The sequence below is a fragment of the Phyllopteryx taeniolatus genome, chromosome 5 (assembly GCF_024500385.1).
Source record: "Phyllopteryx taeniolatus isolate TA_2022b chromosome 5, UOR_Ptae_1.2, whole genome shotgun sequence".
Classification (NCBI taxonomy): domain Eukaryota; kingdom Metazoa; phylum Chordata; class Actinopteri; order Syngnathiformes; family Syngnathidae; genus Phyllopteryx; species Phyllopteryx taeniolatus.
In genome coordinates, this window is record NC_084506.1 from 30,679,634 (window position 1) to 30,693,987 (window position 14,354).

General features: G+C 43.0%; 1 protein-coding gene across 3 annotated transcripts in view; it reads right to left on the reverse strand.

The window, feature by feature from the left end:
- Positions 1-14,354, reverse strand: part of LOC133478596 (tetraspanin-18B-like) — a 45,742-nt gene that overhangs the window by 15,430 nt on the left and 15,958 nt on the right. For all 3 annotated transcript variants that reach the window (XM_061774823.1, XM_061774826.1, XM_061774827.1), the window contains exon 2: positions 7,933-8,017. In XM_061774823.1, coding sequence (XP_061630807.1) covers positions 7,933-7,935 — 3 coding nt within the window. In that variant the 5' untranslated portion in view covers positions 7,936-8,017. The remainder of the gene's footprint in view (positions 1-7,932; positions 8,018-14,354) is intronic.

Below are 14,354 nucleotides of genomic sequence, written 5' to 3' on the forward strand. Positions count from 1 at the left end.
TTAATGGAGTTGGTCCATACTCGCTCACTTGCTCCAATCTCCACCACGCAGACAAATGGATGAAAAGAACAAGGGCACTGTGTAACCCCTTCTTCCGCCAAAAAACGGGCAACTTCACCTTGAGTATATTGCTGGATAACAAATCATCATTAATGCTGAGACCATGTTGAGTCATTTCTTCCAATTGAACTCTTTGGACAAATCAAATGTGTGTGTTTTTACATTGTATTGTTTGCCACTTTAAGCTCTCCAGAGTGGGCAAACACTAAGCTAATAATGTCCTCGGAAGCCAGTGCATGCCACATCACCCTTTGTCTCAATTAAAAGCCCATCTTCATAATTTATCCATCTCTTCAGGTGCAGCAAGTAAACAACCTAAAGACGGTCCCCTGAGGCGGTGAGCAAGGCTCCCCGGCGGCATAACGTGTCACTTAATGAATAAATTAGGAGAGAATGACCTTTGGGCTGTGCTGTCACGGAAGCTTTTGAAGTGTACTGAATGCTAAGCAGCAATAGTACCGTATGCAGTACTTTGCTCATTACTCAAAATGGTGGCATTTTGGAGTAACGTATTACCGGCATCACTGTTTATAGTACAATAAATGACAATTGGCTGGCTCAATCACGTCACTTAAACATTTTAACCATAACGTAAGATGACCTCTTTCTCCCGCCTACCAAATGCAGTGCGCAACGAGGAAGTAGCAGAAGACCGTGTGCATGTGTGCTGAAGACAGAAAGAATGCCACCACCTCCTAGTTTCCTAATTGTGTGAAAATCATCGACATGTTCAGGAGACAGCCGCCAGCACCTTGTGAAGTTAAAAGGTAAAAAAAGTGAAGCTTGTGGCCAAAATGTACACGGGCGGTATACGTATGTACGTTTGTGACCCCCATTCAACCCGCTTCTTCAAACTATTAATCTATCTTTTTAAGTTTTAATAAATGTGATAAAATACAACATACTATTGGTGCAGCATCAAACGCGCATCGACATATCCAATGGCTCAATGTGCGGCGGGGACAGGGGGTCGCTTCGCAGACGTAGAAGACGTTTTTCACTTGTTGTCCTGCTCTTCTTCCTGTTTTCCCATCTTGACCCTGCTTTTCGTGTCAGGTCTGCGGACCTGAGCTGTATCTCACGGGTGATCGATGCGACAGGATGCGACATAGTGAAATTAACACATTCACTGCCATTGACGGCTTTAGAAGTCAAATATCCATGTTCACTCGGAAGGCTGGCAGTGAATGAGTTAAGGAAGTCACTGCAGGCAGCGGGGAGAATAAACTCTGTACGTCATGACAGGTGGTGAAGCGGCAGCAGCGGTACGACAGTCAAAGTTCTAATCAACTGGATAAAAGTTCTCACAAACCATATCTCTAGGTCACTTGCAAGTTAACTTAGGCACGCGTTAAAATAAATGAGATAAGCATCAACAGAAGCAATAAAAACAGTCCAGTGAGGACGAGAGGAGTGCTCTTTGCAGAAATATCTTTAGGTGGTCTACCTCAGACTGTAAAGAGAAGAACACACAATTCTAAAGGGAAAAGAGATACAAATTGTTTGGCTTATTTGCACGCTATCTCATCTGATTTCGAACAACGGGCGTGGTATAGCCTGGACTGGTCGCCAGCCAATCAAAAGGCAGTCATAAAACATAACATATGGATAACTTTAAATTCAACTTGTATTTTGTTGAAACTGGTAGAACCAATTTTTACCTTTTAGATCCTGTAATACCCGAATGATTCTTTCGGAGTTGAAATTATATGACAACTAGAGGGCAGAAATCCTCAGATCAGGCAGCTGATACCTTCCTAAACAAGAGGCTAGTGTGTGATCATTACATTTTTTTAAAGCAGAAATGTTAATTTCATTGTGTTGACACCATTTTTTTTTCCTGATGGAGGATACAAACAACGTGTATGGACCTGAGTCAATAGCAAGGCACATGCTCTATGATGCATCGATCCCCTGAGCTACTGCTCTCAGTCTGCTGCTTGTCCACCAAGTGACGGCATGTGGTCGAGGCACACAATGAACACAAGAACACTCGTGCCATGCGGCCTGGTTGTACTCTGGGCATTTCCCACGGTCTCTTGCGAGGACGCACTACTGTCAGGGCTTTCCAGATAAATTCGTTATAACTCAATTGAAAATAAATGCTGAATGATGTGATGTGTCATTAAAAAAAAGGAAATGTTTTTCTGTACTCTGGGTTCGGCTTTATTTTAGTTTTACTGCAAGTTCTGCATGGCCACCCATGACGATCCTGTTATGCCATAGAGATGTACATCTCAAATCAATTAGAATAAGGTAGTTCATTTATATCACTACTCATACATTGTATAGATCCATTAAACACTTGGGAATATTGCCTTATCTGTTGTATCTTCTGTGTGGGACCACCTCCCAAAGGAGATGTTGCATCTTAAGGGGTTCATCCCTTTTTCAACAATTTATAAGTTGTATGTTGCATAAATCATTTTACACTTGAGACTTCGTGAGTCCCGGGATGCACATGTCATGGAAACAATGAGTACCAACCCGGTAACAATGAGTCCCTGCAATTTATCATCACAGAATACAGATACACCAATCCTCCGCTATATCACGGTTCTTGCTTTGCCGTTTTTTTTATTACAGTTGTTACTCTAGTTTTCATACTGTTTGTATAATATTTTTGTGTCATCCATTGCTACAGCTCTCTCTCAATATATTACATGTGCTTAGGCCTGTCACGATACCAATTTTTGTTAGGATGATATATTTTCCCAAAAGGTATCATGACGAACAATAGTATTGTTGATGTTTTTTTATGCCACTGATATAATGATATTAGAGCATAATAATAATGCATGTACATCCTCTTTAAGAACAATTCACTTTGAATTGTAATTCTAAGAATAATGAACATTGAAGGCGGCACGGTGAACGACTAGCTAGCACATCTGCCTCACAGTTCTGAGGACCCGGGTTCCCATCCGGCCTCGCCTGTGTGGGGTTTGCATGTTCTCCCCGTGCCTGCGTGGGTTTTCTCCGGGTACTCCGGTTTCCTCCCACATCCCCAAAACATGCAAGGTAGGTTAATCGAAGACTCTAAATTGCCCGTAGGTGTGAATGTGAGTGTGAATGGTTGTTTTTTTTATATGTGCTTAGATTTGGCACAGCGGTATAAACAATCATTAATGCCTTAACAGGCAATATACTGCATACTACCAATCAAGTTTGCAGTTGTTTAAAAAGTACCAAGTAGCAACAATAATAACAACACAACAAGTAGATCAAAGCAACCTGTTTTGATTCAAGATTTGTACCACTTTTGAAAAGTCTGCAACCTTTCTTTAAACGCTGCTTTGTCATCATGTTCAGCGGCTGCATCGCTTACAATAGTAATGCTATACTGGTTATACTGTAATGTGAGCATACGTGCACCATATACACGGTCAAGTTTATATTTGCATTGTTTGGGCAAAGGGTTCCATAATTTCAAGATGACGGGAAACGGGAAATGTCCCACCTTGTTTTTTGTTTCCAATCCCAGCTGAAAAAATTGGGTGGGTTGGTTGTGTTTAAAACGGATTTTCTCACGTTGAGGTTTTAAATGTTGTTGTCTTTGTTGCGACGTCATAGAAATTTGACATACCAGCTCGTTGGTGTTTGCGGGAAGGCCGCGTTCATCTGGCTTGAATCCAAAATGTTCCCAGATTGTCGCAGTGGCGTTAGGCTTTGGAACAAATTCCATTTATGTCACTCAACTTTCTGTAACTGTGCAGCTACCGGCTCGCCGTCAGAATACTTAGCTTTGAGTACGCGAGCGCCCGCACTTCAAAAGCACGCACGGCGCGCGCACACATACACGTACTCGGCCAATCAGACGTAGGGTCGCCGCTGATTGGTTTAGCGACCATGATGGGTTTCATGTGTCTGCTTTCAAGCCGTGGAAATTTCTTTTTCTTCCACCAATGACTGGGCACCTGTACGCACCCTCTGTTTTTTTATGTCTCACCATTCAGAAATCAGGGTACATATACGACCAAATTAGTCGCACGCTAGTCCTCGTCAAAAAATAAATAAATAAATAATTCATACGCCAGATTTCCAGCACCAGCCCGGAATACTAAACCATAGGTCAGCGTCCTAAGAGGCAGATTGACCGTATGCGTCCCTGCTAATTTTTGTGCGTCTCAGACACGGGACGCACATCAAATGAGATCCTTGTGATGACAAAGAATACAAACATTTAGCTTAAAATATTGCCAGTACAGCGAATAAATGTTTTGATGGTAACAGTTGAAGCTGGAACACATTTTCAATTGGTTATTATGGAAAAAATAGTTTTGAAAATTAGGACCAACTGGAAGTTGACCAACATCACACACCAGTTTGTGTCTGACTTTAGAGATGCCACTGTATATCATTCCTGACAATATTTTTTAACTGAGCAACATTTCTGTGGCCAATGTTTGACCCTGTTGATTAATTATTATTATTAATCAGTGACAGAAGCTGTCTTTGGTGTGCCCACGGATGGTTGGCAAACCCCAAAACACAAGCATCCTAATGTCACTTAAACCAAAATGAGGCCAAATGCGGTCAACATCATGTGATCACTGTCTTGGACTCTAATACAATTTTGTGAATTCCGTCGGGGTTATTTTTAGGACATGTGAGAAACTCTCCATGAAAGAGGTTCATCTCCAGGGTAACCCGGATATGTTGTGAGAGTGGCCTTTGTCTGCAATGCGGTGTTGGCAAGCTCCACTTAGCACTAGTTCCTGTTTGAAAACAAAGGAGAGTAGAGTCAACCACTTTACGACAGCTTGGGCAGCCAATTGTCCACCTTGATGCAAGGCCATATGGTCACATTCCCCAGTGTAGGACTAAATGCTCTTTTAAAACATCCTACAATATCTAAAGCTTCATGCATACATCTTAAGTTCAAGAAAAGAAAGGAAAGTAGAGAAGAATTTGTGTTCAAAGATCAGAACAAAGCCAGAAGAGAAGATTTGAATGTGTGCCTGTCTGTGCCTCAGTTGAGAGTTTATAAGTATATACAGTATGAGGGGCCACCCTCGGTAGGGTCCTCGAGGGTGCATGGGTGTTCGCCCAACCAGTCTACATGTGTTTTATGGACTTGGAGAAGGCGTTCGACCGTGTCCCTCGGGGGGGTCTTGTGGGGGTACTTTGGGAGTATGGGGTTCCGAACCCCCTGACACGGGCTGTTCGGTCCCTGTACGACCGGTGTCAGAGGTTGGTCCGTATATCCGGCAGTAAGTCGGACTCGTTTCCGGTGAGGGTTGGACTCCGCCAAGGCTGCCCTTTGTCACCGATTCTGTTCATAACTTTTATGGACAGAATTCCAAGGCGCAGCCGAGGCGTAGAGGGGGTCCGGTTTGGTGGCCTCAGTAATGCAACTCTGCTTTTTGCAGATGATGTGGTTCTGTTGGCTTATTCAAGCCGTGATCTCCAACTCTCACTGGAGCAGTTCGCAGCTGAGTGTGAAGCGGCTGGGATGAGATTCAGCACCTCCAAATCTGAAACCATGGTCCTCAGTCGGAAAAGGGTGGTGTGCCCTCTCCAGGTCGGGGATGAGATCCTGCACCAAGTGGAGGAGTTCAAGTATCTCGGGGTCTTGTTCACGAGTGAGGGAAGAACGGAACGGGAGCTCGACAGGCGGATCGGTGCAGCGTCTGCAGTGATGCGGACTTTGTATCGATCCGTTGTGGTAAAGAAGGAGCTAAGCCGAAATGCTAGGTTCTCAATTTACCGGTCGATCTACGTTCCTACCCTCACCTATGGTCACGAGCTGTGGGTCGTGACCGAAAGAACAAGATCCCGGATACAAGTGGCCGAAATGAGTTTCCTCCGCAGGGTGTCTGGGCTCTCCCTTAGAGATAGGGTGAGAAGGTTGGTCATACGGGAGGATCTCAGAGTAGAGCTGCTGCTCCTCCACATTGAGAGGAGCCAGATGAGGTGGCTGGGGCATCTGATTTGGATGCCTCCCGGACGCCTCCCTGGTGAGGTGTTCCGGCACGTCCCACTGGAGGAGACCCCGGGGACGACCCAGGACACGCTGGAGAGACTACGTCCTTCGGCTGGCCTGGGAACGCCTCGGGATCCCCCCGGAAGAGATGGATGAAGTGGCTGGGGAGAGGGAAGTCTGGGCGTCCCTGCTAAAGCTACTGCCCCCGCGACCCGACCTCGGATAAGCGGTAGAAATCGGATGGATGGAAAATTTGGACGTTCCGTAGTATTTGGGAGCTCTGCTGGGATAAACTCGGATCACAAATGCACAATTGGGCATATAATCAGATGTTGCCAGATTATCCTAAACTGTTTTATCAGGTAGTAATAGTCCAAGTAACATCTTTATGTAAGAGGATTGTGGGTTTATATAATGGATGTTTTCGACTGGCAATTGCCTTTTTTATCTCCCTAAAATATTTTGTCCCCATTTCCCCCCCCCAATTCTTTTACTCTTATTGTGATTAAAAAACAGACGGAACAATAAAAGAAAAGTGTGAATTAACGTGCTGTAGAGGTCAGTCTTTCGAACAACAAACAATGACTGATAATCTTGTCACTTGATCAAACGTTTATATCTGGTTGGTTACCTTCATGAGCGATCATATGCAAGAACTTAATACACCCAATGTGCCTGGGTCTACTCTGAACTATACCCTTTCACCTTCAATCGATACATGTCTGCCTATCAGACATGCTTGGAATACTAATGTTCCAAATGTCAATGCAAATCAGAAACCAACAAAGAGCAGTGTTGGTTTGCTTTGATGACGCCAGCACAGCTCCCCTCGTTTAGATGCTATCAGTGGGGTTTTGCCTATGTGGTCTTTGTGCTGTTTCTCTCACTGTAACTTGTACAGAAAATGAACACAACATGATCCAATAATATTTCCTATTTTGCACCTCAGCAACAATAATAAACATTGTTAAGGTAGCACAGACAGTAGCTCCACTGGTATCCTAATTTTGATCAGCAGATGTCTTGCCATTTTCACAAAAGGGCGGAAAAGCCTCCATCTCTATCTGTACCATTAAGGTGATCTGCACCAAATTTCAAATCGTTTTTTAATGGCCAATGTCTCACACCTCCATAAAGTGGAATTATGTTATTTTTGCACAAAATTGCAACCACATAAATAAACAGTGACCAAAAAAAAGAACCTCCCTGGAAGAGGTAATGAAGGCAGGATTGACACGACACTGCTCAAGAGACACAATTACTGTATTTTATTTATCCCACTCCCCCGTAAGATCCAGTTATTGGTCAAGGCAGCGTAAACAGTAGAAGACGCATGGATTTGGCAGTCTCAGAAACAAATCGGGTCTCGATTATATCTGGGTGAGAATTATGAGGCATGAAAATACGAAATGCGCCGATAAACACACAAAAAACAGACCCAGGTTGATGACAACTATATTGAAGGCATAGACCATTAAATATGGTCTAAATATGGTACATTGGGCGTGCACGGAAATAATAAAGAGTGGAATCACAAGTTGTGGAAAACGAATCAGTACATCGTCGCTGTTGGAAGTTGTTACTTGTGTATCTGTACTGGAGTGTAGCCGTTTACCTGTGTTTTGGGCGGCTGCCCTTGTGTTCGGGTGTTCAGTAAACACAATTCTATTGGAAAGTGATCACCTGAAAATGCAATCCAAAAATCGGATCTGGCCCAAAAAATCCGAATTGGGCATGTGGACCTATCACTGTAAATCGAGCCTAATACCTCTGTGAAAGTGTTTTTGATCCAGTAGGGCTAAAATAGATGTTGCGGCTAGTGAGTTAATGGTGGATTTCGACTTCTGGCAAACCCGTCAGCATGTGTTTGCGTCGAATCAGGTGTTTCAACCAAGGAATATGGGTTGTGCGACAAAAGCTCTGGAGATATACGTATAGCAGCCTACCATGACTCTCTCCTGGTGCTTTGTCTTTGTTCAGGTGACGTTGACACCTTCTCTTAGGGATCGATGCCGCTCCTGTTTTCATGGACTGTTGGAAGCACAATGGAAGAAGCAGAGGTCAGCACCAAGATAATGAGATGAACAAAAACAGACAAGAAGGAAGAATAGTGGCACATTTGTAGACTGTGCAATTCATTTGAGAAAATAAAATCCTAGGGCACTTCAAAATGACCGAGGCTGCATTTATAATGGATGAACTCACTCCCAGCAATGAGCTAATGTGGGATGCCGTTTTATCTCTGAGAATATTTCACCCCTCAGAAGGAAGGCAAATTTAACGGATGTAATACAAGAAAATTCCTTTTAATTGCAATAATCTGGACCTGTGCAGGTGGAAGTTTCATTCCGTGCCTGAAGGTCTTCTTACTTGGATAATTACAGTTATTACAGGACCCAAGACACGCAGCTTCTGGTGTGACCTTGATGCACATCTGAGCTCATGCATTATTCACCACAAGTACAGTAGACTGCCATACTGTTTAACGCATGCTGCTCACTTTAACTGTCACTGTAGACCACTTCTTCGACTGAGAATATTAATGAACATAAACTCTTTAAACTTTTCGCTGTTTCCAAATTGATCAAGTGTCTCCCAGACGAAAATAATGAACGAGTGATGATAGCCAATTTACATTCTGGTATTCCAGCCTCATCATGCAAATATAGTCAGCGCCAGACGTCGCTTTCAAAGCACGGACAACTATTCAGCAATCGCTTCCTACAGCTGTGTGACGCTGTTGTCAGATTAGATGTTGATATACAGGCCGCGTACACTCATTCTCACAGAGACTCTGAATGGAGAATATCTCAGGAGTATTCCGGAGCACGGCTTCTGCCACAGCATCCTGCCGACACAACATAATGCCAGCAGATATCAGATTCAGCAGGGCGCTTAACCTAACTGATCGTGGCAGCAGAGTACATAGATCTGATTACATCTTGGGAAAAAAGCAATCAAAGCTGGGAATGGAAATAGATTGGAGAAGTGGGGAGACACTGGAATCACACTCATGTACCACGTTCCCAAAGTGGCATTGGGGACACATAATAAGTCCTTCATAAAATATTCTCCATTTTAAATAGCTAACACACAACAATCGGCTGCAATAGTACGACTACTTGGACAATCGAATGAGATCGGATACAAGAGCAAAGGGAACTACAGTATAAATGCATGGTGGTACTGTACGTGACAGCAATGTATCCCACCAGGCATTCTCCAATTGTTCATGATACTGGAGACATACCATCAAAGTTGCTCATCAAAACTATCAGGTTCTAATAATTAATATTTCGTATGCAAGAATGAAACTTTTTATTTCTCTTGACTTCGCAGCACGGTCACTGATGGTGTAGTGGTTCACTTGCCTGACTTTGGTGCAGGCAGCGTGGGTTAAATTCCCACTCAGTGACGGTGTGAATGTGAGTGCGAGTGGTTGTCCGTATCTATATTTGCCCTGCAACTGACTGGCGACCAGTTCAGGGTGTAGTGCGCCTTTCGCCCGATGTCAGCTGGGATAGGCTGCGGCACCCGTGACCCTGAATGGGATAAGCGGCGTTGAGAATGGATGGATGGATGGATGGACTTTGCACCAGCTTTCATCTAAATTAACACTTTGGCCCATGTTGAGATCTGAAGTACTGTTAAAAAAAACAAAAAAAACAAAAACTTGAACAAACAAAACAAAATATTACTATGAACCCAATAAACCGCTTGCACACATAAATAGTGGTGTCATTTAATGAATTTAACAACCTGTTTATGATTGTGGTCGTAGTTTATGTGTGGCATAAAACTGTACTGATGTAGCTAATGTAGCTAAAACTTAATATTAGGCCTCTCAGGTTCTTTTGGGGCCATTAACACCACTGGAAACTACAACCAGAATAATAAACATTTTTAAATTAAAACAGCTTGGACAGTGTCATTGGGCATTATTAGCTTTCCAAAAGCATTTATTCTTTGATACAGCTGTTGTATTGGATCACATTAGATTGTGCAGTTGATCATAATGTTGTCGCTGGTTCATTTACAGTATCGCCAACCAATATAGTACACTAATTTCTTCACACTTTGTGCTGGATTATGAGAAAAGCAGAAAGTAGGTAAATAATGATCATGATGTGGATAAACTAGCAGCCAGCGGGAGGGCAGCCAAATGACACCGTGAAGCCTGCTGTAGTGCTTGTTGCTCCCTTGCGCCTTTTTAGAGGGCTATTAGCTACTGCAGAGGAGAACAACACTGGAGAAGGTCTGCATTATTTGTTGGTTGCCATGGAAACCTTTTTCACGGGAAAGTAGAGCAGCAATTGGATAGCGGCGCCTCACTGAATCAGCTATGGGGGCGAGAAGGGAAATCCGCGCAGACGGCTGGGAAAGCACAACAATAGGACGAGCCTCTCCAGGAAGACGATATAGGCCAAACCGAGGAGGGTCCGACAAAGCAGCACACAAAAAGGCTTCTTCTACAAATATCTCACCCAGGTGCCACCTCACATCACAAGCACTGTTGCGAATTTAATCATCGAGGCAGTCGCTAATTGATTTCACTCTTGTGTTATTTCAAGCTCTGACATTACTATTGCATCACCAACATCTGGTTTATGTATAAAACAGCAATGCGTTATGAATCGGGATCTGTAGGGATATGTATGGTGTCATCTCATACGGTTCATGTCCTCATCAAAATAATCTGACACGCAAAGTGCGATTTTATGATCAATGCCACATGCGCATACCCTCTACATTCAGGGTTCATACAAATTTTCCAAGTCCAAATTTAAGCACTTTTTTTTTTTTTTTTAACTTTCCCTGCATCCCAGTGCAACGGCCAATATCATATAATGCAAATACTAAACAGCTAGCCAGGGGCGCCTACAGAATTTTATTGGTGGGGTGGCTGAAACCAATCTTCGACGGGGAGCCGGGGGGCCGAAACCATTTCCATTGAGCTGGCCAACAAATGTATAGGGGGGCCGTGCCAACCCCCCGATGGCGCCCGAGTGTAGCTATTTGGTATTGGAAGTACCGTAATCCCCTGCATATTTGCGGTTCAATATTCTTGAATTCATCTTAAAAAAAAATAAAAATCACCTAAATACAGTTTTTGTGCTTTTTGGCCTAAGATGCCGCCAAAGTGCTGTCTTAGTAAAGTAATATTGTACAGTAATTGGCGTCAAGGAAGTATGGTGAAGTGATACATCTCGACTGAGGGACAAGCTTTATATTCAAATTCAAAATACTTTACTTGTCCCTTGGCGGCAATTAAAGGCACATAGACCCACAGGAAAATAGTGTAAACATTGTAATAACTGTAATCACAGGACGAGAAAAACAGTCAGCACCGAATTCAATCTGTATATTGCACATAAAAATTACGATAGTGGTAATGGAAGTTTGGAATGGCCTGGTACATTGATTTCTCATATCTCAAAAGATTTTTGGTTTTATCTGTGACAGATCCCACACATAAAGATAAAAAAAAAATCAGGCACTAAGCAGTTTTGGTCGTATTGTGTGTGGTGTGCTCTGACAATCTCATCACACAACACCACACACGTAAAGATTCTGATCCACCACCAATTGACAAAGAAGTCCTCAGAGGCAGAAATGTCACGTGATCATACGTGATCTAACAAACCCGAAGAAGAAGAAATGTGAAGAAAAGAATGAAGAAAAGCCAATGTGTGTTTCCGAAGTGGGACCGTTGTTAAATGGCAATGACGTCTCAGATAGACTTATACTCCTTCCTCTTTGGGGAACCCACTTTTATAACCAAAAAAAAAAAAAAAAACATTTTAGGGACAAAAGTGGTGGTAAACCTCGCCATGACAACACCAAACTCATCTAAACATGACTTTATGGACCTTGCTTTGTGCACTGGGACACAGTCATGCTAGAACAGAAAACTGTTTTTCCCAAACTGTTCCCACAAAGTTGGAAGCATACAACTGCCTGAGATGTCTTGATAAAATTAAGAATTAAGATTCTGAGGGAAATAAGTAGTCTCAGAAAACCCGTGATTGAGTAATAAAATTATTAGGAGGAGCATACCAACACTTGAGTACAAAAAGTGTGTGTGATTATGTGAGTCACAGCCCGCATTGTCACTGGCAGGAGCATCATGTTGCCATTGCTTTCGCTTTGTCTTCATAAAACACAATTCTGTCACTCTGGCAGTCAACCTTGACAATAATGTCAGAGGTCAGAGAACAGCAAAGAGATGGATCTGTGACTCTTCCTCTGTGCAAAGGAAGCAGGCAAAATGTAGAGGATGTGAATGTAGAGGATGTTAATTTTCCCATTAATGGCTAACACATAACCTCACCTCCGGTGTTGACAAGCCTTTTGAATAAAAGCAATAGTTACTTACAAGATAATAAACCTCTACAAAGAGTATTCAACGTGTTAAATGTAATTCTAACCAATAGTACAAAGGAGAAATGTCAGTTTTTCCCAACGATCTCCAGCAACCTCCTGATACAGTTTTATAGACAATGGTGTTTTTCCGAACAGTCACGGCGATAAAAGATAAAGGTCAAATTAGTAACCATATGAACACGACTAAAACCAGGCAAAGACCCCACTCTCCTGGAGAATGATCAGTCCTTATCACTGATTAATGTAGATATCACGATTATCTCGAAAGCCCTTGCAGCAAGACTTGAAAAAGTACTCCCGTCGATAATCCACTACGACCAGACAGGCCTCGCCTGTGTGGAGTTTGCATGTTCTCCCTGTGGCTGCAGTGGGTTTTCTCCGGGTACTCCGGTTTCCTCCCACATTCCCCAAAACATGCCTGGTAGGTTAATTGGAGACTCTAAATTGCCTGTAGGTGTGACTGTGAGTGTGAATGGTTGTTTACGTGCCCTGCTATTGGCTGGCAACCAGTTCAGGGTGTACCCCGCCTCTCGCCCGAAGATTGATGGGATAGGCTCCAGCACGTCCGCGACCCTAGTGAGGAGCCAGGGGCCTGAGGAGGGGATGCAAACTATACATTGAAGCTGAGTAATGAAAGAGAAAAGACCTGTCGGATTGGTCACGAGGAAGATGGGGTTAAGATCTGAAGGAGGGGGTAGGATCAGCAAGAGGGACAGGAAAGGTTGTGAATGCTGCAAGCTGTGGGCCCGTGGGACACAATTAAGAGCAAAGCTTTGCAGTGAAGGTTACAATAACACTGCGAGGATACCAGCAGTGCAGCCTTGCAACCCGAGGTAGAAGATAATTCTTGCATACCCGGGAGGGAGGGGAGAACTCCCAAAGAGTTTGTTCACTAACTCCCCCGCTCGAAACATGCAGCCACACAACAGACACACAACAGCTACGTTATTTCCATCAGCATTACATCCTAAAGCCCTGGAAAGCTCAAAGCTCAGGCAACGCGCATCCAGGTTCACTGCATAATGACGTTAGCAGACGATTTTCCCTCAGGATGTTTTCCACTGCCAGTGTAGAGAAAATAACACAGGAGTCGTGTAGAACTTTTAAATGAGGAGGCTCAAAGTACAGTCATTATTTCTTCCTAATATCGGCTCTTATCATGTAGTTAAAGGAGGAAATCAAAACTCAGCAAGATATACAGTTGTGACGCCAAACACAATTACATATAAAACAGACTGACAAGAGCTGCAGTAAAAATACAGCTCATGTAATGGCTCTCGCGAGTGGTCATATTGTCTTGTACATATTGTACATGCCGCTCTTATATGACCGTTCAACTTCACATTTAATATTGAAAGAGTCAGCCACTGATGTCATTATGTCAAACTAAGAGAAAACATCTTGTAACCGTTTGTATGCATTATTTACAATTTCCCAGTGTATACTTGTTGAAATCAGATTATTTTTAATCAGGCAGAAGTGCTAACCAGTGGTCCATATAGTTCCAGCACACCCGCGACCCTAGTGAAGATAAGCAGTACAGAAACAAATTTGATAAACAAGTGCATTGAACCTTTATAAGAAAACTAGAGAACTGATCAAAGTTTTTGCACCTTCAGAGTCAATCGTCAAGGGGGGTGGGGGGCTTAGTTTATTGCCCCCTCAAAGCCGATTCATAGTAGGTTTTCAGTTATTCAATGAAAATGCTATGCTATGACTTACTTTTTCTCACTTTATTTCTGAAGTGACATTAAACAGACCTGTCATAAATAAGAATTTGTATCCAGCGGTGCTGAAATTCGTAATCAAGTAATCTACTGACTGAGTGGGATTTTTAAAGTTTGATATATCCCAAATATTACTTCTATTAGTTTTATGCAACCTTCACATGCTTTATTGTTCCATGTTCTGACTGCTGGCTGTTTTCCGACCGTTTGTGCGTCCTGGTTGTTCCCAGCCATGTTGTGACTACTAGCTGTTTTTC